General features: G+C 40.7%; 1 protein-coding gene across 3 annotated transcripts in view; it reads left to right on the forward strand.

The window, feature by feature from the left end:
- The first annotated feature begins 3,930 nt into the window (after positions 1 to 3,930).
- FBXW4 (F-box and WD repeat domain containing 4) overlaps positions 3,931 to 25,788 on the forward strand; it is a 187,348-nt gene continuing 165,490 nt past the window's right edge. The window contains exon 1 of one of the 3 annotated variants that reach the window (XM_083149201.1): positions 3,931 to 4,303. In XM_083149201.1, the coding sequence (XP_083005327.1) occupies positions 4,107 to 4,303 (197 nt within the window). In that variant the 5' untranslated portion in view covers positions 3,931 to 4,106. Of the gene's footprint in view, positions 4,304 to 4,465; positions 4,561 to 4,665; positions 4,687 to 25,788 lie in introns of those variants that run through there. The other 2 variants (XM_083149202.1, XM_083149204.1) reach the window with 2 other exon arrangements.

Here is a 25,788-nt window from a genome sequence, read left to right on the forward strand (position 1 = left end):
GCTTCGGGTTGATAGTGGGGGTGGTACAGCCTCAAAAATGACATTTTGGGGCCATTGAACATGTTTGATACTAATTTCAATGCATTTGGATGCTTTTCTGTTAAAAAACGCATGCGATTTAAAAAAAAAAAATGGTTAAAAACGGCAAAAATCGTATCCAATCGCATGCCACTATATATGGCATGCGATGGGAGCCGTGATAATCCACAAGTACCTTGTAATGAATACTTAGATTGAGTGTTTATCAAACCTTGAAGAGAGATTAAACTGAGAGATAAAAGTACCAACCTATAAGCTCCTGACATTTTTCAAAATAATGGGGGTATTTGATTAGGCAAAAAAATGGCACATTCCACAGTTTTTTAGGGCAAATGAGGATTTGTCCTATTCAATTGGACTGCTGAGATTTTTTTGCATAGGCAAAAAATTCAGAAGTGTGGAATAACATTTGTTTTTGGCAAAATTGTGGCTTCTTTTGCTATGAAAGGCGAAAAATGCCCTCTTCAAATGACCTTTCTCCATTGTTGCCCTGCTTTCCTGGGTTTCAGTGGAAACAATGTCAACCCAGAAAACAGTGCAAAGAAACAGGGACATGTCAGTGAATAGCCGCCAAAATCCCGGGTCAAAAATCCTCCCAGGATTTGGGTATTTTGGTGGAAATGGGGCATAACTGAATACTGCAAAATGTAGGATATTTATTTTGTTTCTTATATAGTGCTAGCGCAGAATATTCTGTTGCACTTTAGAAGCTGATTGGCTGGTTCATAGGAGTAGATAAGATCCGTTATAACACTTCCTGCTTCGCCTTATTAACGAGGCGCTGTCTCTGCTGTGAGGATGGGGAATAGACTCCCTGCAGCGGTCGAAAGTCGATAGCTGTAGGAAGCAGTACAGTCAGCACTGCTCATTTTCATACTTTTGCATGCTATCTTTTAAGGTGCCCACACACTAGAAAGATCTGCGATCGTAAGATGTGTGCATAAATTAGCCTTGAAATCTTTTGTCCGTCCTGGACAAAAGATTTCAGGCAAGCGCACATCTTTACCAAAGATTTTTCTTAAGATCCCGTGTGCGTTCCTATGGATCTTTTATTAAATCTTCTGATCTTTCGTGCAGCACGTAAGATCAGAAGATGCAGCTAAAGATTCACGGGAGCGCGCATCAGACCGATATCGGCTGATTGTCGGTAAACATCGGCCGATATATCGGAAATCGGCCAATCGGCCCATAAATCGTTCTAGTGTGTGGGCACCTTTAGATAGCAATTCTGGAAATGGGGGTAGTGGGGAGGAAATGATGCGCTAAACCTTCGCCGGGGGATATACTGGAAAGTGTGGGTCACCTACTCACACCAAAAAGTGAACAGATTAAAAAGAGATTACCAGTTGTCCCCTTAGCGCTGGTTTGGAAATAGATTTCTTGTTTTCTTATGAATTTACCCAGAGAAAAACAGAAAAAAAGGCACAATAGGGTAATACAGTTTTTACAGTATTATTAACATATGTGACACCGGTGATTGAACTGACTCGTACCCTTTTCATATGTCTACTAATTTGTAGACATTAGCACATTTGATGGGGAGCGGTCACGTCACCGATGGCTCAAAATAGAATCTGTATCTCTTGCTCGTAGAAAAGAGAAAGTACTGGATAGTGTAATACAGTATTTATTTTCTAAGACATGGATACAATTCGATAAAAAGGTAGCAAGGTGGACTCTCACCAAAGCGTGTGGTCCACACACATAGATGCAGACAATTGCGCAGATGTTAAAAGTATTTGTGGGGGGTCCCAGGCGTCCCTGACAGTCTCCCAGCAAAGCAGTCCCACCAAGCTTCCTCACTCCAGCCGCCAACGCGTTTCGAAACACACCGGTTTCTTTGTCAAGGCATATGGAGTGTACTATTCAATACCTGTATTTATACTCCCTACATGCATACCTATTTCCAGACATGGAGTTTCCTAACCTCTAATGTCCTATCCTAAACATGTACAATGGTGTGGAGTCCATATCGGGTTTGTTTATAACCCGCGGGAACGCGTGCATTACTTCCGCGTTCCACGTACTTCACTTCCGGAAATGACGTTTGCGGTTCACTCCGCGTATTTCCGGTTGTTGGATACGGCGAACGTCCCATATATCTTGGTTCTCCGCCGGATTGACGCCAGGAAATGACGTCTGCGGTTCAATCCGCAACCTTCTGGTGTTGTTGTGCGGTCCATTCACCAGGATGTTATAGCGGAAATGCTAGACTTTGCGTTCCAGCTGCCGTTCTGCCGTGTCTTTTAATTGATGAGGTAGTAGATGTCTCGATTAAAGTGCAGTATGCAAGGGGGTAATAAAAACGGTATAGAAAAAGGGTATTAATATACAATTCATAAAGATAAGTTAACAGTACGAATATTATATTAAAAATGTCATTTATTTTAAACTTTTGTTAAAAATAACCATAAAAAGATAGAAAAAAATAGAAAAAAAAAAAAGACTTTGTACTTTTTTTCTATCTTTTTATGGTTATTTTTAACAAAAGTTTAAAATAAATGACATTTTTAATATAATATTCGTACTGTTAACTTATCTTTATGAATTGTATATTAATACCCTTTTTCTATACCGTTTTTATTACCCCCTTGCATACTGCACTTTAATCGAGACATCTACTACCTCATCAATTAAAAGACACGGCAGAACGGCAGCTGGAACGCAAAGTCTAGCATTTCCGCTATAACATCCTGGTGAATGGACCGCACAACAACACCAGAAGGTTGCGGATTGAACCGCAGACGTCATTTCCTGGCGTCAATCCGGCGGAGAACCAAGATATATGGGACGTTCGCCGTATCCAACAACCGGAAATACGCGGAGTGAACCGCAAACGTCATTTCCGGAAGTGAAGTACGTGGAACGCGGAAGTAATGCACGCGTTCCCGCGGGTTATAAACAAACCCGATATGGACTCCACACCATTGTACATGTTTAGGATAGGACATTAGAGGTTAGGAAACTCCATGTCTGGAAATAGGTATGCATGTAGGGAGTATAAATACAGGTATTGAATAGTACACTCCATATGCCTTGACAAAGAAACCGGTGTGTTTCGAAACGCGTTGGCGGCTGGAGTGAGGAAGCTTGGTGGGACTGCTTTGCTGGGAGACTGTCAGGGACGCCTGGGACCCCCCACAAATACTTTTAACATCTGCGCAATTGTCTGCATCTATGTGTGTGGACCACACGCTTTGGTGAGAGTCCACCTTGCTACCTTTTTATCGAATTGTATCCATGTCTTAGAAAATAAATACTGTATTACACTATCCAGTACTTTCTCTTTTCTACGAGCAAGAGATACAGATTCTATTTTGAGCCATCGGTGACGTGACCGCTCCCCATCAAATGTGCTAATGTCTACAAATTAGTAGACATATGAAAAGGGTACGAGTCAGTTCAATCACCGGTGTCACATATGTTAATAATACTGTAAAAACTGTATTACCCTATTGTGCCTTTTTTTCTGTTTTTCTCTGGGTAAATTCATAAGAAAACAAGAAATCTATTTCCAAACCAGCGCTAAGGGGACAACTGGTAATCTCTTTTTAACCTTTAGATAGCAGCACCGATCTGGACAGAGGCTCGTAGCGCCCTTGTTATTTAACCAATAGCACCCTTCTTACACGGGGGTAGGTGTGGTATGTGAACATAACGTGTTGATACCTCTTCTCCCCCATAACGCAAGTTAATACATCTGCCCCATAATTTTGGCACCGTGCTTTGATAAATACCGTCCAAAAATTATACAGTTCTTTTCCTTTTATTGTTGCTATTTTGTGCAATTATAACCTGCTCACAGATCATGCATGAGTGTCTGCTGCAGGTCCTGTGTTAGTACTATATACACACACTGAGTCAGGTGCCTGCTCCCCGTCCTATGTACTATGGAATCACTGGCTGCAGCACATACAGCAATAGTTCCCGGGCGTCACGTGATGCCATCAGTCCCTGACATGGCGGCTCCCAGTCCCAGTTACTTGTGACCCGGCCGTAACAATGGGAACGGAGATCTCGCCGAGGCCACAGAACATTAGGACCACCAGCTCCCGGCCGCCGCAGACATGGGCTCCGTCCTCCTCCTCCTGCAGCTGCCGGAGGAGATCCTGCTGCTCATCCTCTCTTACCTGGACCGCAGGTCGCTGGGGCGGCTCGGGCAGGTGTGCAGGAAGCTGCAACACGTCACCGGCAGGGACTCGGTATGGAGGAGGATGGCCCGGCGGTGTCTGAACTCCGGCTTCGTGCAGCAGGGCAGAGACGCGTGAGTCCCCAACACATTACACACTCACAGGCTGCGCTGCGGCCTAGTCACTCAGCGGCACAGCTTTACGTCAGCTGCGTTGTTGCTAGGGCGTACGGACAGGCTGCCCTGACGTGGGATACGTACGAAAATGTCGTAAACACCTGTATTCTGGAACAGAAAGTTGTGTAACTCGTCAATGAAGCTCCAGAACTGTGTCACTCGATGCCTGCTTTTGTAGAAGTAGAACTACAAGTCCCGGCAACGCCATGGGCATGGTATGCTGGGATTTATAGTTTCACAAGAGCTGCTGAATTACAGCTTACCAAAGCATGGCTCCCTTTCCTGTACAGTGTAGCTCCCATTAGTTTAGCGTTGTAGAAGTAAATAAACACTAATGGAAGGTAAGGAGACTAGGGGGCTGCATTTGCTAATGTTTAAAAAAATTAAGAGGTGATGACAACCAATCAGATTCTATTAGAAAATCGTCATTAGCACCTAATTAACTAAATTCTAAGGCTCTTAGAGGCCCATTTATCAATTATCGCATTTGAACGGAATATTACTGCCCAGGATCGCATTGTAAAATGCGATATTAACGCTGGGATGTATCATCCAACAAACGCAGGAACAGGGCTCCGAAAGGAGCCCGTCCCTGCAATGCACTCAGCTGGAAGCCAGGGGGTATGTGCATAATCCTGTAGCTCATAGGCTACAATGAGCTATCGTCATCTCAGAATGGCGATAGCCCAGGGACTCTAACCCGGTCCCGATGTTGATACATCGGCCAGCTTCGCATCCCCCATAGAAACCTATGGGGGAGGTTGGTGGCGGTGATGCAGGGGGGATCACAGCAGTGATCAGAGATTCCTGCTGCAGTCCTCACTGGTATATTCGGGAGATACTTAATATTTGCGGCTAACCCCTGAAAACGGGTGTTTTTCGGGGATTTAGCCGCAAATATTGTTTGATAAATATGGCCCTTAAAGTGATCAGTGACCTTCATTAGGACATCCAAACAGAGAATATTCAAAATCTGATTGAGAAAACCTCATTTATTAACATCAAAGCAACTAAAACAAAATATATTGAAATTTAAGACCCGCCACCACATTGCCTTCAGTTTTCATGACAAAAAAAATCAAATGAACTAATAATTAAAATTATGAACAAAACTCAAAATATAGGCACAGTAGAGTCAGTCTCACTCGGAATCCCTGTTCATCAGTAGAGATGCATTGGCATAGTGCAGTGCAAGGTTGGCAGACCATATTTGCATGGGGCAGGCAGATCGCTTTATGGCATTCTGGTATTGTTGCTGCTGGCCTGGGTTCCAGTCCTGGTATTTCAACTGGCGGCAGCTTAACCGCATCCCCTGAGCACTATAACAGGTGCACCCCCTTTAATTTTGCCCTTCTATTTCCTTGCATACCCTGCATGTATTAGATCACCTCACAGAGTTTAAATAATAATCAGGCTTGGCCACTACGAAGACCATGCTAAATATTTGATCTTTCGTTCCAGTAATTAATCATGATTAACTTTGAAGCATGTTTGCGAATTTGTTCTTGCTGAAATATCCAAACTATTCTCAGTTTCTTGATATTTAGGTTGTGCTTTGCATATCTAACCAGTTCATCTGATCAGTTTATGAGCAATTCCATCCGAGATTTTTCTGGGTGTTCCAGATATTACCTTCATGTCCTCAGTTCACCTTAATTCCATTTCTTGTTGATGTTTGAGAGAGGATATCTTAAGTTGGAAGCATTTAGATGTTTTTAGTCTTCCTTTTCTTTTTAACAGTCTGTTTTCTTTATTTCGAATTACTACCATATTTTTTTTAGCACTGTACAATAGGAAAGGAAACCAAGAACATATGACATTACATAAATGGATAAAATAATGTAGCAGTCATATGTAAAGCAGAATGCTGGCTTTAACAGCCAATATCGGGCAATTAGCCAGAATATACCATGGGTATTCCCATTCGCCTTCAATGTAGATTAATAGTCCTGGTGAACTTGACTAAATTGCTATTGGACATCTTAATAGATGTTGGAAGACGACCGTTACCCGTGTGGTCGTCTTCCCATCTCATTATTAGGCCTCAGTGATGACAGAAAAGACTTGGCTGCTTGATTCCTTGTATGAGATTATTGGGTCTCATCCAGAGTGGCCACTTATTAATTACTCCTGAAAGTTAGGGGCCACCCAAATTTTGTACTTGCTGAATCAATGCACGGCTATGGAGATTAGAATGGTTTTCTGTTCGTGAACCTTTTGCTATATTTACTAAAGTGTGGGTTTATAGAGATGTTGCCCATAGCAACCGATCAAATTCCACTTATAGTATACTTGGCCTCTAAAATTTTTAAAGGTACTTGTTTCCTAGCACGGCGCCCACGATTTTGATCTTATTACATCTTATACAATCGCATCGCATTGCATGTAATATAGTGGCATGTGATGCGATCCGATTTTTAATTGTACAAGCACCCTGATGGGTGCTTTCACTGTTAAATGCACCCCCATTGGCAACACCACCCCCAATATCAACGCCAATCCAAAGCGTGGCGAGCGCAGTGGTACGCGTCCTCCAACCTTTTCATACCCCCACTATCCACGTCGGCGTGTAGTTGATTTTAGACAGTGTGGCGAGCGCAGCGAGCCACCGAGCTCGAAGCGTGGCGAGCGTACACGGATTACTTTACATGTATTACGTGTCTCCTCGCGGTGCTCGCCACGCTTCGGGTAGGTAGGTCCCCATTATGCGACTTGTTTGGGTTCTGCTAAACCAAGTGAATGGCGTTGGTTTTAAAAATGTATTTTTAGTCACCATTGTTCCTTGTTATAAAGTGTATTACTGGTATTTCAGCACAATATTTAAGTGTAGAAATTTTTGTTGCAATTAATTTAAGGGAGAACCGGAGGAAATGCTGTAATTTCAGATACTACTGCTACTTACTGGTACTCGCGCACACATTTTTTATGTGCTGATGCAACTTTAACCCTTAGGGCGGTATTCAATGCGGCCGGCGAGGGGGTTTGTATGGCATATTCAATGCAAGAGGCAAATCTTCGCTGTGAGAGGATGGCGAGGATCCCCTTAAACGGCAAGGTTCGCCGCACATGCGGCGAGTCCGCTGCATTTTGTGGGGAGCCCCGCCGTTTTAATGGCCACACTCGCTGTTTTCACCTCGCCTCAGGGAACAGGCGAGGTGGAAAAGCGAGTGAAGGGGAGGGAGGTGAATACATCAAATATACCGCTTTGAGTGCCAACATCTCTGAGAGATGCGCAAAATATGAGTGCCAAAAGGTCTGTCAAAGATATGCAACATATTGGCTAAAAATACCAGCGTGGCTCACATTTGTTTTAAAAATTCAAATAAAAAATGTTGTGTGAAAAAAGATTATATTTCCTATATAAGGTAAACATTACAGGTCATTAATATTAATAAAAATTGTTGCCAATTTTGTAGTGTTAACTAAAACTCATGTTCTGTGGGGGGAACTCCGTTCAAAACAAAGGGTCACGATGCCCAGCTGCACCCACACCGGCCATATATGGTAAGTTCGTAATCACGTTTTCCTTACACCTCTATGGGATGCCAGAAAAATCTTACTATGCCTCCTTAGAAGTCAGAACAAAATGCATTTTTTTGGTGGTATATACTGTACTTGAGTAAATTTTATTTAAATAAATGCACGATATTGGCGGGGTCGCCTAGTGTGTAGGGCTTTAAGCCCCATACACACTAAAGGAGCCCATACATCATGGGTCCTCAAACTGCGGCCCTCCAGATGTTGTGAAACTACAAATCCCAGCATGACTTGCCACAGTTTTGCTATAAGGGAGTGTTAAAACTGTGGCAAGGCATGCTGGGATTTGTAGTTTCACAACATCTGGAGGGCCGCAGTTTGAGGACCCATGCCATACACGTTCCGTTTTGAGGCTCCGTTCTGTACTTTTAAAGTACACATCGTATCGAATCGCATGCATTGTGCATGCACTGCGATCCGATACGATGTGCAGCTAGTACAAAAAGTATGTGCAGCACATACTTTTTGTACCGTACTATGTGATGCACGGGAGCGCGCATCGCATAGTACAGAACGGAGCAGGACACAACGGAGCGTGTATGGGCTCCTTAAGCGATGCTTCAAACAATATCACTCACTTTATGAGTGATATCGTTTGTGAAATCACTTAGTATGTATGCTTGATATCGTTAATGATGCACGCTCCCATGGGTCGTTAACACCCCCTGACGTTTGTACACGCAGTTCAATCTTTACTATATTGTCGGCAATTGCAGGGGGACCCGATGATGTCTCTAAATGATATTGTTCACATGTATGCACTATTATAATTATTATTGTGGCTGCCGGCATTGGTTGTGTCTGCACTTTCTTCCTGTTGGTGTTTTGCATGTCAATATTTTGATGTTGCCGGTGTTTCCATTGTCGGTTTTGGGTATATATCGGTAAATTGTCTATCGATATTTGGTTGTGGGAATTCTGTCAATCGGTATTGCATCTGTTGGCAACTTAACTACATACCACCCCAACCAAGCATGTGTTAAGTGTAATAACTTGTATCATACAGGCATCAGCAGGATCTTGGTGAGTCTGCCAGATGTTTTTAAAGTGTCAATTATTACAAGGTGAAATCAGGCTGGAATTGACACTTTGGCAGTATTCAATGCCGCTGATTAGCCGCTTTTTACGGCGAATGTGTGCTATTTTCATGCTCCACAGCATATCTTTTGACTGAAAAAGTGATTCGCCCTATTCATTGCTCAAAATTCACGTACGGCTAACAGTGAATTATGACCAATTCACCGTCTGTTAGTTGCCGCAATTCGCTGCTGTTTTCCAATGGGTTTTTCACTGTGATTCGCCGTAAGTGTATTCAATGCTAGGAATACATCAATTGCTTTCATCGTGATTTTCGCTGTGCTTCACCATGTAGCAATCGCCATCTTTTTATTTTTTTTCCATCAATAGATTTTTATTAACACAAAGTTTTATAAGGGGTACAGAAGAAGAAAAAGGGGTACTTGGGGGGGGGGGGGTATCGCCATCTTTTTAAGGTGAACTGGAATGTTATCTTTTAAAATATAGTTTTTTTTTTTTTTTTTATTTAGTGTAAAAAAATCAGTCATTTTTTTCCTGTGTAAGGGCATGCTATTTATATTCATGTGCGCGCTGCAAATGAATATATATTTCATTTTTTAATTTTTTTTTACACATAACAGCCAGCAGGGGGCTGGGAGCCGCTCATTAAATATTCATATATTCACTTCACGCTACTCCCGCTCATTACATATGCACGAGTGGGAGCTCCCTACCCACGTCCATTGCCAGCTCCCCCCCCCCCCACATTCCGGTGCCTGCCGTCGTCCATGCCGCAGGGGTGAAAATTCGCTGTCAGGGGCAGCGCGCCCCTACGGCGTTGAATAGGGCGACAGGAAGGGCTGGCAGCGAATGCTCCGGCCCTCCTTAACAGGATTCGCTGCACATGCCGAAAATCTCCATTGAATACTGCCCTTTGAAACAACATGCATACGTGCCGGGATCTTATTTATACCCGTATCATGAAGGTTAATAGATTTCCACCCATAAGGGTAGCTTATGGGTGCTACTCATTATTCATTCTCTATGAAAATATATGTAGTGCCCTAGTGTATATCAAATGGCCCCAAAATCTCCTCCCAAGTATAAGTTCCAAAGGCTTTGAATAATTAGTGACTTGTGGTCCATCCTGGCATTGTGTGCCCTTTTGAAGGAGTCCATATGAAAAACCAGAATATAGATTGTAAGCTTGCGAGCAGGGCCCTCATACGTTTGACTGTCTGTAAATACCCAGTTTTTTTTATCATTGTCTCCTTTTGTAAAGTGCAATGGCATATGCTGCGCCATATAAAAAACTGTTAATAAATAAAAAAGACTAATTAGAGTCAAAATTAGTTTTAAAATAAAAACAACAGAGTCCATAACCTAATTATATACTTAGTTTTAAATCTTGGTTTTACATTCGCCCAAGCCATGGCTGTTTCTAAAGGTTGTCATACTTTGTCCAGTTAATGCAGGGCTGGGCAATTGCGGCCCTCCAGATGTTGATGAACTACACATCCCAGCATGCCTTGCATCAGTTTCAGCATGGCCACATAGCAAAACTAATGCAAAGCATCCTGGGATGTGTAGTTCATCAACATCTGGAGGGCCGCAATTGCCCAGCCCTGAGTTAATGGTTAGATCAGCTCATTATCCACTGATTGGGGAGTTAATAGTACAGTACAGGGGCGGATTGGCCATAGACCTTACAGGGAAGATTCCCGGTAGGCCGAAGCACCTGTGAGGCCTCTTATAAGCCAATCACTTATTTTTATGATTTGGCCCTGCCCAGAGTAGTGGCAGTGTCACACTCCTATATCCCCCACACACACACACACAATATGCCAGTTCTCAAAGCAGAGCACTCGATACGGCAAATACTGATCTAAGGTGGGCGCCCATCTCTGTCCATTGTGACATCTGTTAAAGGGACAGGAGTGGGTGCTATCTGGTGGTTTCAAAGTTTCTGTGGTGTGTTTGGGCTCTACCGGGGAGGATTGGGGATGGTTATTATAGTATATTCAGGGGATTATGGTACTACTTTTTTTTTTTTGCTTGATGGAGGTATTGGAGTCTGTTTTCTGTGTCCTTGGGGGAGTTGGAGTATGATTTGAAATGTTGAGGTTTATGGTTTGTCACAACAGCTGGGGGTCACTAAACTGCCAAGTGCCAAGCATATTGAAACCAACAGCTTTCACCCAGGTGTAGTGATGTGTTGGCTTCACCTTCATTTACTTTGGTGCTGCTCACGTGAGGCCCATTACTACAATTTTTTCCAGGGCCACTTTTAGTTCCCAATCCACCCGGTTCAGTGTATGGCCACAACTGAGCCCCAAATATTGGTCTGTTGGGCATACTAAATATTCCAGTGTGCCCAACAGATGGGCCTGATTTGCTCCACATCAGACAGGCCAAGGTCCAGATGCACTGCATTTTCTGAATGACAAAATGACCTAAAACCACCCACTACCAATGGGCCTCATTCATAGATTTCTGTAAACCCAATGTTTTTGTTGTACCCATAAGCTGCACTGTTCATGTGAATCGCTGGATCTGAGATGTCTCTTGGCTAAAGTTGCTGCATGACTGACATTCTGCTAGCATTTGGGGGCCGCATTCCAGAGACCCGGCCTTTTCTTTTCCATTTTCTGGACATGCCAAAGCCAGTGGGTGTGTCCTTGGAGTGATTTCACAGGACTTCCTAAGTAAGCTAAGGGCTACGCAGATATCCAATGTAAACGCAAAGAATTTGATTCTGCGTCTTCGGAAGCGGCAGCAGATCAAACAAGCCGACAGGGAGCATTTTTTTTTACCTTAAGAATCCTCCTGCATCTTCTGCATAATTTCCTCCACCTCTGATTCAGACCCAATATATGGCAATGTCAGATAATTGGTCTGCGCGGCCACCTTAGCAGATAAGTGTACTGTCAGAATGTGCTGATGGGACGTATTGGGAGTACTCTGCTCTAAAAGTTCTGCTATTTCATGAATTTGATATATGTATGATTTTTTGTCATTTTATTTTAAAGTTGACATTTCCAATGTGTAAAACCAAGTTAGGGGGTGGGTTACAGTAGTGCTATTTATTTTTAATCTATGGTTGTGTAATATGTTTAGTGATGCTATCAACGGCTACACAAAACTACTAAAACTTTCTTTCATCGAGTAATAGAAACCTAAGGGTGGGGAAAGTGTATTGAAAGCCGTTTAAGACGCTGCTAAATGTGCGTTATTGTTTTGGGAAGAAGGTCACAGGGTCGTCGTACGACATCACAATGTATGTCGGTGGCGTCTCTGAAAGATTAGGCAAACAAAATATGTTTCTTAACCATTATCCAAAAAGTGCCAAAGCCATAATAACATTGTTATAGCACAAACGTACGCTGCAACAGTGATTTTACACTAAAAATAATGACACAACAATGGGCATTATTTTTTGTGTTTTCGTGTTTCATCTGTAACATTTCTCTCTAAGTTAATATCGTAATTTTCCTTAATCATTTTGAGATACAGGGGTGAATAGGTCTTCTTATAGTTGCGCCTTATGATGATCTTATTTTAAACTTTGTGTTTAAGCTTCTACGCACTGGACCTCTTACATTCAATTTATCTGGGAAGCAACACGATCTGCTTCCCCATTTCATTGTTGTGTGTAATATTATACTTTTACAAAACAATAATGATTCATTTTTGTAAAACTATAGAAAGCTGCTGTCATAACTGATAAACCATTACTATATTTTAAAAATATAGAATTTTCTTCAATTAAATTGACTTTAAAAAAAAAAAAAATTGCTTCGTTGTGGGCCTAAAACAATTGCGTAGTCCAGACAACATCAGATGGTTTTTATCAGGCTTGCTGATCAAGGAGCAAACACCACTTGGCAGATGTTGGGGGACCCGCTGGATTCCAAAAAAGTAATCCTCTGCGGTCAGTTTAACTTGAAATACTCTATACAAAATTATATTTTCTGTTTTTAGTGGAATTTACCTCTTAAGTATCTCTTGTAAATGTGCTACCAGAGATTATGAAATGACAATAGGGATGTGTGCTAAGCAATTTTGCTAAGCTATTTAGGTTAGGCGATTTCCTGATGTCCAAATCTCCCATGGAGAGCACGTACACATGTAAAGATTTGTGCTAAGCAATTTTGCTTAAGCAAAAAAAAAAGGCAGGGTAGTGGTTCAGAATGAGAGGTCTCGATCACTATCGCTCATTCTGTACACACAGAGAGATTTGCAGTCACTTGCTAAGCAATTTGACTAGATTTTGGCTGCATGCACTGACTTAGTTAACAGGAGATAATCACTCGTGGCTAACACACAAAGAGATATGTGCTCATTTTCTTAGCAATCTAGTCAGATTGCTTTGAAAATAGCTCTGTGTGTATGCCCCTTTAGTATAGTGGCTATTACAATACAGTGTTAAGGTGCGTACACACGGGGGGAGATATATTGCTAGCAATATATTGCTTGCAATATATTGCTGAGCAATATATTGCTCAGTGTCTCTTTTTCAACAAGCGACCAGAGATGGTCGCTGTTGAAAACGAACCTCTGCTGGGGGTGCCGCAGAGGTAATTAGCTGGTCGCAGGAGCAAGCTCCTGCGACCAGCGATACAATGGGGCAGAAAACGGGAGCGCGCACCCGGCGATTTATCGCCGGGGCACACTCCCAATCACTGGCAATATGGTCGCCTGCGACCATATTCCCAGCGATTATAGCACCTATCTCCCCCGTGTGTACACAGCTTTAGTGTTTATTAACAGTAGTTATTTGTCTTTTGAATCTTTTTTGTAAGAAACAAATATGTTGTTTGTCTTAAGCTGGTCATCCAAATGGTTATTTCCTTTTCTAATTTTGACTGATTCAGTCGAAAGCCATCTGTATTCACAGCATGCGTCCCATTCCTGTGGCTGAGCTGAGAATGATGAACAAACATGAATTTCAAATACTTTTAACTGTTGATGCAGTCTGGCAGTGGCCCCAGCTAGCCATTGACTGACCTCTGATAGGTGGCTACTTACATACTTTACCCACATATGTGCTCATGATGGACATAAATCTAAACAGGTAGTCATGGGGCCAATATACTTTTCCTAAAATCCAGAGCCTCTGCGAATTTTGTTGTAATAGTATTGGATAAGGAAGGCCCACACTTAGCTGAGTCACTTATTGATCGCTGGGCATTCTCTGTAAGTATGTAATCATACATTTAGATTTTTCAAACAATGGTAATGAGTAGACCCATTTTGACAGACTGCAAAGATTCCTAAAAAATTTATCCTTTTGATTCAAAGTCATCTCACCAATCAGTGTTTCCGTATGGCTGTTGGCAGAAATTGGGTCCATACACACTGCATTTTCTGATTGATTCCAAAATGACATGAATGATCTATTCTAACATGTGTAGCACACGCTATACCAGGAGCCAAGTCTACAGGGTTTGGACTGACCTTCAGATTCTGATTAGGGATGCCAATCCTGGGATTGAGATCGATGGGATCTCAGGATTTAGGTACATTTTTTCCTGGGATTGGACCCTCTAACACCAGGATTTCAAGATTGAAATATGCTTGCGCATTTCATCCCTTTCTGCTCTGAGCGCCAGCAAGGTTCTGCTCAGGTACTGCCTGGAAAACACGGAGAGCAGCTGCACAACATGATGTCAGAGGTCACATTGGCCAGCAACGCACCAGCTGCCCCCTCCGCAGCCTCCACCAGCTCCTGCACACCCTCTCTGCTGTGTCTGCCGGTCCACCTTGCTGTCTCCACCCATCCCAAGCCCACTGAAGGACTGCTTCTAAGCAGTTTCCAGCATGGTGCCACATCAGGTGGTCAGTCCCAGGATCTCGGAATCCTCGGATTGACAGTGTTTCAATCCTGAATTTTAGGATTGAAAAAAATGACCCGGGATTGGCTTCCCTAGTTATGATGCAGTTTACACACTAAACAATATCTTCCAAGTTGGTCCAAAAATGATATATTGTGTACCTAGCTTTACACCTGAAGAAAGTTCATCAATGTCATGTACAGTAGGTTCAACTTTGCAGAGTTTGATGTTAGCATACATGAGCCTGTTTCCATGCAAGCCAATAAAACAAAGCAAAGAAGGATGCAAGTGCATTTCGGTGTTAACAAGTATGAATCCAAATGTACGGCTTGGGGGAGACTGATACTGAAAACTTGCTTACTAGTTAGGATTTCTTCTTATTTCTGTGCATGCAGCGCGCAAACATCTAAACCCAATTTGCATTCCTGTCCACATCAGGCCAATTGTTCAGTTGCTTTTAGGTGTATAACAGGTAGGGGGGGTGCTTTTATCAGTACTGAAATACAGACCACAATGTGCCAGAAGCACAACATCAGATAGAGACCCAAGGCAGGGATGAGGAACTGCATGGGTTTTGGAAGATGCAGGGTGCTAGAATGAAAACTGTATCGGTATTTGCATACTATATTAGTACACTACAGCTCATTTTACAGTATATACCGCCACTATTTTACAGTAAGACAACAATAAATTATATGTGTAGGAGGATTTTTATAAGGAATGAGATGTGGGCATTTTTCTTTGTATAATCAGCTACTTCACGTACTAAAATGTTCCTCCTCAGATGCCATCATACCCCCAGCAACACGTCTCCCAGGTCACTTCTTGTGAAGTGTCGGGGCTAGAATGGTAGAACACGATAAAACGATAGATTACGGATTTAGTACTGACGCAGTAAACTGTTCGCTAGTATTGCAGATTTCTGCCCTGTTCTTTGTTACATTACACAGGACAAAAAAGGTTTCCTAATTTTGCATTGTTTGTGGTCCAGTTAAGATAACTGTTATAACGCTTTCCACATGAGTTAATAAAAAGAGGTTTATTTTATATTTAAAATAGTCTTACACAGCAGGAAATGACCCATCTTAGCAAGCACTTAAACCATTTATTGGGGAAACTTGCCTAGATCCCTCCTTCCCTAGCATGGTAAGTGCAAATCCTCCTTTTCTCTTTTCAGAACTTGTAAAGCAGAAATCTTCTGGTTTTTATATAAAAAAATTAACCAGACCCCAAAAGTGCTTATGTTAATTCACTAATGTTACCTCCAGTAGATTTAGAACAGGGATGTCAATAACTGGGAATGTTAACAGGAAATGTGTCTGCACACGTTACTTCATATAGTTCTAAAAATATGTTGTAGTACTTCTCTTTGCCGTCTATATATCGATGCCAAACATTCACACCTCGAATTAAATTTATGCCACCATGTCAGATACCTTATACTCCTAGGAGTAAAAGCTCCATAAAAATGTGATGTGGGAAATAATTACTTTTAAAGGAACGCTGTTCTCAAAATTCTTCATGTTCCATCCTCTTACTGATTAAGGCCAACACTGCTGTCACCCTCTTACATATATATTTATTTATATATTAAGCAGTTTTCAGTTGGAAGGCTAAAATGACACAAAGCAATGTAATGAAGTATATTTTGCTAGTATAGCATGTACCACTTTACTGCATAATAATATTACTTTAGTATGGTACAGGAAGCTGAAATTGTGAGCTTGCACATTGGTGTAATGCTGTGTACACACGGTGCAATTTGTGCTATCGATTTTGACTTTATAGTCAAAATCGATAGCAAGTTAGTGCAAAGCACACATTATTTGCCTGCACCTGATCCTGATTTGATCCCAATGCTCAATGCAGTATGACCCTCGCTCCCCCCCACCACGCTGTCCCTGTTAGCCAATGCCGGTCCTGGCGGCCGCCACAGTGCACTGTGTGTAAACACTATAACACATATTCAATTCTATGGCATATATTCAATGCCGTGGGCGAGCGGTGACTGCGAGCAGGACTTTTTGCTCACAGTCACCGCTCACCCTGTCAGTATTCAACTGACCCCCCTCATACGCAAATTCCCCCTCGCTCCGTTTTTTGAGCAAGGGGGAATTTGCGAATGTGCCTCCAAAAACTGCAAGAATCGAGGCTAATTACAGCGAGTTTGCTGCAGTAGCCTCGGCTCTCGCAGTTTAGGGGAATCCTCGCCGTTCTGTGACTGCGAGGATTCCCCCGGAACGTTGCATAGTGCGAGCGGCCGGCGCGGGGGTTAAACTGCGAGGATCACTGGTTTTCTGTGATCCTCGCAGTTTAACCCCCTCGCCGGCCGCTCACACCGGCATTGAATACCTGCCTATGTATCCTTGGTCTCCCAGTTTCTCTTTTGTGATGTTAATAAAAAAGAAGCTCCATTTACTAGTAACTCTTTAAAAAACAATAAGGAATTAAATATAAGTTGGGGTGAAAAAGTAGTTAAGAAAAAAATTAATTCCCTTATACCCACCAATTCCCCAACTTTGACCGCCATCAATGATTGTTGATCTGGGGAATGATCCATAGTACAAATCCTCAATTTGCCAATCCCAACCATTTCACAATAGGATCAGGGAATAGAGATCTTTAAACCTGTTGAATATTCCATATTTCCAGACTTGGCTTCGGAGAATCGGAAAATTACGACAATCTATTGCAGTTTTATGGGGGTCTTTATTCAAGTCTATACTATTCAACAGTAGGACAGATATTTATACGGAAGCTGAGAATTCTACTCCGTGTAATTATTGTTAGTAAAATGTAGGTTATATTAGCTGTGTAATGAAAGTACTCCCTTACAGATGCCTCCATCTACATATACCATAAGTCTCCGCTTGAGCTCACATGATGGAACTGCTTGTTGTCCAGCTGCTGTCTTGCCTGACCCGATAGAAATGACTGAAGATTAGCTGCTTTAGCAGACAAATTAATTTGATGACAATTGTAAAAGATTATACATATGTCATCCTCAACCTCTCCAAGCTATGTACATTTGTTTTCAGACTCAGCAGATATAATTCATCATGGATTTTGTTTCCTGTTACAGTGTACCTGAGTTTCCATTTTTTTTATCAACTATCTTCTCCCAGCTGCACTTGACAAGCGACGTGACCAGCCAACTTCCATTATTAATGATACGATCTTCTTCATAATGCACAGATATTTATTTTTTCCATGTTTCCTCTTGGAAGACTGGATGCATGATGAAGAGGTCTCTTGTTTGCTGGGGCCAAGTCTTCCTGGAAAGTGTTTCCAGCAGTTAGCCAGTAAACAGGACATTTCATAGATAAATAATCCAACAATGAAAGTTTGTTTTACCCGTAATTTACTACCTACACAGATGGATGCTGCGGTTTTTGCACCCCGAGATCTGTACATTAATTGGCGCAACACATTCCCTAGATACCCATAGTGCTCTAGGACTACATTGTTTTTCTTTTCTTTTGTTCTACATGGGTTTGGCAATTTAATAGTGCATTACTGAGACCACACTAAGTGCTAAGGTATGTAGTCATCTTGACAATCAGAATATTGACGTAGCACTGTGAGTAAGTGTGGAACACTACTTACATCATTTAACGTGTACCAGTCGTATAAATGTAAATAAGATAATGTACCATATGCTTTAAAAAAAAAAAAATGGGCAAGATAGCCCCTGGAAATCGAATTGCATATGGCAAATTTTGCATAATTAAATTTTTTTCAAAATATAAATGTCAATAAAGTACATATTACGTCTAGGCTGCTGTTAATGCATTCCCTAAACATGGAAACTATGGGCGGTATTCAATGAGAATACCTGCGAGGTGCAGCGAATCCTTTTTTGGATTCGCTGCACATTCGCCACGTTCCGGAGCCTCACCGGCTCCGGTATTCAACGAGTCAGGGGCAGCGAGCCCCTGACCAGCGAATATGAGCTCCTGCGGCGAATGCCGCAGGGAGCATGAGGACGGTGGCAGGCAGAGAGATGGAAGTCTCTCTGCCTGCCCCAGAACGTTTGTGGGGGGGAGGTGGGCTCCCCGGGTGCCAGGCAGCACAGGCTGCCCCCCGGGGGTGCCAGCAGGGGACCTATATTCACTACACCCGATCGTAACGATCGGGTGCAGTGAATATATGAATATGTAATGAGCGGCTCGGCTCCGGCGCCCCCTGCTGGCTGCTGTGTAAAAAAAAAAAAAAAAAAATACATTTTTAATTAAATATATATTCATGTGCTTACAACACATGAATAAAAGTAGCATGCCCCTCCTCAGAATAAAATTCCTGATTATTTGACACTTAATTTTAAAAGTTCACATTCCACTTCTCCATCAAAAGATAGCGATTGCTACTCAGTGAATCATGGCGAAAAAAACCTTCAAATGTATTCGCCATGTGGTCATTGAATAGGGTGATTCACCGTTTTAGTCCAAAATTCGCCAAACAGCACAAATTCGCCATAAAAACATGGCGAATCAGGCTCATTGAATACCGCCCTATGAGTGAATTCCGCTTGACATAAGATAAGCAGCTCTAGTCAAACAAAGAATAATGTATTGATTAGTAATGGGTGCTGTTAAAATGCAAATCCCTTCAAATTAATAGAATAGGCACAAATTGACATTTTAAAAAAATATATATATTTTAAAAGCATATAAAAACCATTTTAGGCACATTTGTAATGTTTACAGTCTTTTCATAATTAGCGGAGGCTTTGGCTGGTATTGCAGGCGTACTAGTCACAGATTATATGTCCATAAAATTACCCAATCTTGTTCCTGGAGGTCCGGGACGTTTGTGGATTATTGAAATCGGTATGCCAAAAAGAGGACAAACCAAAGATAAAATAATTAGAATAAATATTATTTATGCCTCTTGCAATGCTTTGAGAGTGCGGCAAGCAGATCACCGATTCCACACTAGGAAATTATATTGAGGTCTGCTTCATATGACGAAGTACCATCGGCAGATGTATGGCTTTAGCTCTGGAGAGGTTGATGGATTGCAAAGTAGCTGTGAAGAAACGGGGTCAAGAGAACAGGTACTGAGCTGGGTGGAGAGGATTAAAAGAACCTTATCTTGCATCACAGGAGCCTAGGAGTGACTTAAGTTGAAGAATAGTGGTTGTGAAAATGAGTGTGGAAAGTAAATGTTATTACATATTGTAAGTTACATTTACATTCCTTAAAGAAATCCCTTAAGTCAGTGGTTCCCAGATTTTTTTGAATCACAGCGCTCTAGAGTATCAGCATTTTTTTTTTCCACTTCATGTCCAGACCAAAAGTTTCTTATTAAGGAATTCAGAAAAAATATTAAATTTAAAATAAATTTAGCTTACAGTATGTCATCCTTAGGTCCAGTTATATTGTGATGGACAGGGTTGTGCTTCTGTTTCTCCACATATTTTATGATTGGCTTATAAACAAATGAATGTTTTTGTGATTTGGTGAAGAATATGTATCCCCTTTAGGTGGTTAATAACACTTTGGTCTGTGAGGTAGGTACTCAAATTGAAGATAGACAGTGACTAGGTCAAACCAAATGGTTGACGGGGTCAAAAAGTCAACATGAACTGAGGTTGACAGAAAAAGGTTAACACAAGAGTTTAGGGTGGAGGTTAGGCTACCGGATTGGGATTGTAACAGTTGAGCACCTGGCGGAGGTTTAGAGTTATAGGCCCCATACATCAGCAATCACAATTTATGGATTTCCAGATCCAGGGATTTTTTGGCCAGATAAATAGATTTTACAATCTATCTGACTTTGCCCACACATTACAGATTTATTTCAGTGATCGGCAGATTTTTCTATCTAAAGATTGCATCTTCATATCAAGAAATTGCCCAATCGATTATCATTTCAGCTGTTCATAATGTAAATAGATGAAGAAGACGAATTGGGAATGCCCACACACATAAAAAAGATCTGCAGATAATACCAGATTATTAAACATGTTGAAAAACCTGATTAAGCAATTGATTGGCGATTTTGATTGGGATTGCCAAAAGGGGGAGCCCACACATCTAAAATTAATTGTGGCAATTATCTCCATATCTAAAAATTGTCACAATTAATTGCTGATGTATGGGGCCCTTAGGCACCAGGAGGTTTATGGTTAAAATAAATACATAAAAATTACATCAACCTTTTTTTTGCCTTGTTGACCATCTGGTGTAGACCTAATGACTGTTTTTATATTTACACTGTGGATCTTTTAATTCACAACCAGTCAGGTATGATATTACATGAGCTAAACAGGGTATTTAATTTATATTGGTGGAAAATTGGGATATTGTTTATTTTGTCAATGGAAATGTTACCTTAGTCTCTGGACAGTAGATGAGGGTGGAAAGCTGCTAAACTAAATATGAACTTTATTTTAACCCTCTGAGAGATGTCCAAAATATCTGTTAAAAAATGCCAGCGTCGCTCATATTTGTTATATAAACTCAAATAAACAATGTTGTGTAAACAAAGATGTGGAGTTTGGATATTCTCCCCGCACTTGCGTGGGTTTCCTCTGGGTATTCTGGTGTCCTCCTACAGTTCAAAAATATACTGGTAGGTTAATTGGTTCCCAACAAATTAACCCTAGAATGTCTGTGTATATGTGTGTGCGTGTACATTTGGTAGGGGCATGGACTGATGTGAATGTTCAAGTTAGTGGGAAAATGGCTAATTTGTGTCAAATGGCTGATTTGTGCTTTTTAGCAAAGTTAAAAATAAGGCCAAAAACATATGAAATTCATTTCGTTACAAAATGAATTAAATAAAAAGTGACAACAAACTGAAAAAAAAAAAATTCAGCCATTGCAAAGTAATAAAATGATCAAAAGTGATTTATTTTTGTTTTAAATAAATGTTTTCACTAAATTTGGGGTGTATAATATAAAAAAGTTGAATTTGTAGTAATTTGAGGCCAATCGTGTCTTCCCTTCCAAAAATTACATAATTATTTGCTTAATTAAGCTAATTGAAAACTTCTAAATGCCTAATTAGTGTTAAGGGTGTGGTCCAAGGGATTCTGCATATTGTCCTAAGATTTTCCCTACCATTGAACTGAAAAATGCAAATTTACTTTGACTGGTTCAGTTTGAGTTTCTTATTGGATTGCACAATAAATTTGCAAAGAGAATTTGGGGAGAAAATGGCAACTCGCACCTAATTGGATTGACCTCTAAAGCTGGGTACACATCTACAGATATATCTGTCCAATCTGTCCGGTGGCGACTAAGATCTGAATGGAAAGATAAATCTTTAGGTGTTTATCCAGCTTTTAGTATTTTAATTTAAAGTTTTTGTTTCTTGAGTTCATATTTTGTTATATCTTTTAAAAACAACTTTAAGAAAGCTTGTCATTTGGTTTAACGATCAAATCAATATCTTGATCCATTGTTGCAGGGCCCATAGGCTGGTGCCTACTCTGCCTCTCTGCCTATTTGGTTGTCTGGCACTTCATATGCATATGGGGTGTTTCTGTAGAATTGGAATCCTGGAATTCTTTTTATCAAAATGTACTCCTACCAAATCTAAAATTATGGAATATTTTTATATAAATTTTGCCTTTCAGATTCTGAAACTAGATTTGAAATAATCATATGTTCTGATAAACAATTAGGTTTCCTTCCTTGAGGTCTACACACTTCCAGGAATGGTTTGAGATGCCTAAATGCAGAAAGCCAGAAAAAATTGCCATATGAGTGCTGTATTTGCTTTAAACAGCTTAACTACTCAAGCAGATTACTTCTAAAACAATTTGTAAGTCCCCTAGGGCCTTTCTTTTTTAAATAGATCAATTAGACACGTTCTAAGTACTACTAGAGTGAAAAAATAGATCAGAGAAGGGTTTTTTGTGCCTTTTATCAAAGATTGTATGTATGTATGTATGTATGTATATGTGTGTGTGTGTGTGTGTGTGTGTGTGTGATAGAGATATATATATATATATATTAGATATATTAGATCACTCCTATTTAAATGTATGTGAGGCAGCAGCATATGATGAATTTAAGTATATGTTTTCTTTTTGTTCGTTTAGGTTTTTTGATCTAGCGCATTAGTCTGTTAACTGGTTTCTTTTTTTATCCTGACATCTTGTCTTGTAATACTAAAAAAAGCCTGTTTTGGACTTTTGCCAGTTTTCGGAATGCTAGATGATGTTCCCTTTTCTTTCTCCAACTCGCCTCCCATCTCTTACCCTTTTTCATTATGTGCTATCTCTCCTCTACCTCCCCATTTCCCTTGTGTTATATTTTTTCTCCTCCAGTTTATTATCTCACCTTTTTTCTCACCAATTTATTCTTTAAGAATAAAGTGCTCATCAATAAATCATTGGTTCTTCTAAGTGCAATGATGAAGTCCAGCCAAAATTCAACTGTCTGCATTATGGGGGCAGCCATTTTCCGAGTGTCACTTATTATTAGGAGCTGCGAGAGCTCGGGACCCGACAGATCTGTGTGTCCGGCGGCAACGGGGTAAGGAGGGTGATTACTTTTCTAGGGTGGGGGGTGTGTGTGTTAACTTATGGGGGGGTGCCCAAAATTCCCTGCGGGGGGGGGGCGCTTTAAATGTAGTTACGCCACTGTTCGTGGACTTATACTGTATACTAGATACTGGAAATTTAGGTGGATAGCTCACCCCCTACAAGGAGAGTTGTGGGCATGCTACTGTATAATATTATTAAACTTATCACATTATCCAAATGTTATCAGTATCAGATTGTATTACAGGAGTTGGCTAATGTTATGTGAGACCGTTACCAATTTACTTGACTGGGGAGAGAATGTAGGGAAGTGGCAGCAGGTGTATAGTTAGATAGTGGAAGAAGCAGAGTCCCCATGCAGCGCAGCATAATTGTGAGGCTCCTCTAAAAGGTTATATATAAACAAATGTTGTTTACTTGTGTGTTCTGGCTATAAAAATACCCAAGGTGATTTGGCATAATAAATTGTCAATTTAATTGTTGCTGCAAAATAGCAGAAAAATCAACACTTTTGCAAACTGAACCCTTTTCATTCCTCCCTCTGTCGCTTTCTGTGGATTTAAATTATAGGCAAGTGCTTTCAGTATGCCCACTAAAGTATAAATCAGCCACTGAGAGGGAATTGTGGGAGATTTATTTTAGCAACAAGTGGAGATTTAAGTCACCTACCTTCCTTATATTAAACTAGAATAAAATTCCTATGTGTTGCTGTATTCTTATTACCTTATAGAAAGGGGAAAATAAAAGAAGTGCAGCGAACATCTAAAACATTTCTAACATTGTTAAATACTTGAAGCCCCCTCCTCTATGGAAAACTCATTTTTGAAGGACTTGTAAAACAGCAGAGTTTGGAAAACGTTTAAAGTATCCATTCAAAGGTATTAGCCTGTTATTCCTGTCATCATTACCAGCAAAGTCTTTTATAAAGATTAAAAAATACTCCTAACTTCAAAACTGTTCTCTAAGCTCATATGGTCATACAAAGAATGACCACATATTTCCATGGCTTTTCCAATCAATACACACATTTCCATACCAAATAATGCTTATAACAAAGTCCTATTTCTGTATTCGGTGTAGTTAAGGGCATATTGTACACATATGGGCATCTTCAATTCCGTGCTGGATTTTTTCGAAAAAAACGTAACTTTTTGGCGTCTTTAGGTCTAATTTTACGTTCTACCCATTTAATTAAAGTTACAATTTTTGGACAGGTGAAAAATCAGGCCCAGATGAAAAAAACACTTGGATTGGCAAATTACTCGCCAATCCACGTGTGTTCAGTGAAATTGCGTCTGTGAAACTACTTTGGCGAAACATGACTAAAAACTGTCCAAAAACAGCTGCAATTGAATACTTAATCAGATCTAATTGAATCCCCCCAAGTAACGAAAGGAGCGGTTTTGTTATTTGAAAACTACAGCTAACATTGTGGGGTAAATTTACTAAAGTTTTAAAAGTAAAAAATAGGGATGTTGCCCATAGCAGCCAATCAAATTATTGGATGCAATAGAGAAATGATTGATAGGATCTGATTGGTTGCTATGGGCAACATTCCCAATTTCCCTTTTTAGAAGCTTTAATTAAATTAACTGATAAGGTCCTTATTTGGGATACGGTTGTTGGGTCAACCTACTGTATATGCGGTCGACATACATTGGGTCGACACCTATAAAAGGTCAACCGGGACTTTAGTTTGACATTACAAAGGTTGGCCACTAGGGCATGGAGTGAGAAGATAATAGTGCCCTAAGCATGGTGTGCCCGAAGCATGGCGAGCAAGTGAATTCAACATAGACGCCCCAAAAAGATCCCACCACGTCGACCTTTGTCATGTCAACCTAAAGTCCTATAGTCCATGTCGACCTAAGCCATGTTGAACTTTTATAGGTGTCGACCCAATGTATGTTGACCTACATTGGGTCAAACCAATGACCCATACCCCCTTATCTAACCTTGAACATACCTACACTTTTTTGCATTCATATACGCATTTCCACCCTTCACATGAACAAATGTGTCCTTGTCTTGATTTATGCATATCCAAGTATGCGATTAGACAAACATGTACTTGCAGCACTATTTGGCCTCCTGTGACTGACTGCCTTTGTAATGACCTGTACAAAGTAGATTACTTCATTCATTAGCATTGCAGGCATATTCTATAAAATAATGGCTGTCTGTTGTGATTACTTATTTGTCATTTCCATTTGAAGTAATGTAAAAAAAATAAGATTCCCATTAGATTTATAGAGTAATGAATGACAGATGTGGGGGGGGGGGGGGGGGGGAATATCTTGCCTTCTTTCACTGGAATATTCAACTTTCCTATTTATTAATAATGTTGTGATAACACTATTCTGTCTTTGGTATATTATACTTGTGCCATATTATGTACAGATGACTAGGGCCGTTAAACAACCTGTTGAACTATTAGAGTATCTTGTTAGTGCCTATTTATTTTACCCTTGTAGGTCTTATTTCCATGTTTTGCTAATCACATATTTTAACCAATGTAGTGTGCCCAACATGGCCTGGTGTTGTGTATAATGAACAAT

The sequence above is a fragment of the Crinia signifera genome, chromosome 6 (genome assembly GCF_055691185.1).
Source record: "Crinia signifera chromosome 6, ASM5569118v1, whole genome shotgun sequence".
In the NCBI taxonomy this organism is placed as follows: Eukaryota; Metazoa; Chordata; class Amphibia; order Anura; family Myobatrachidae; genus Crinia; species Crinia signifera.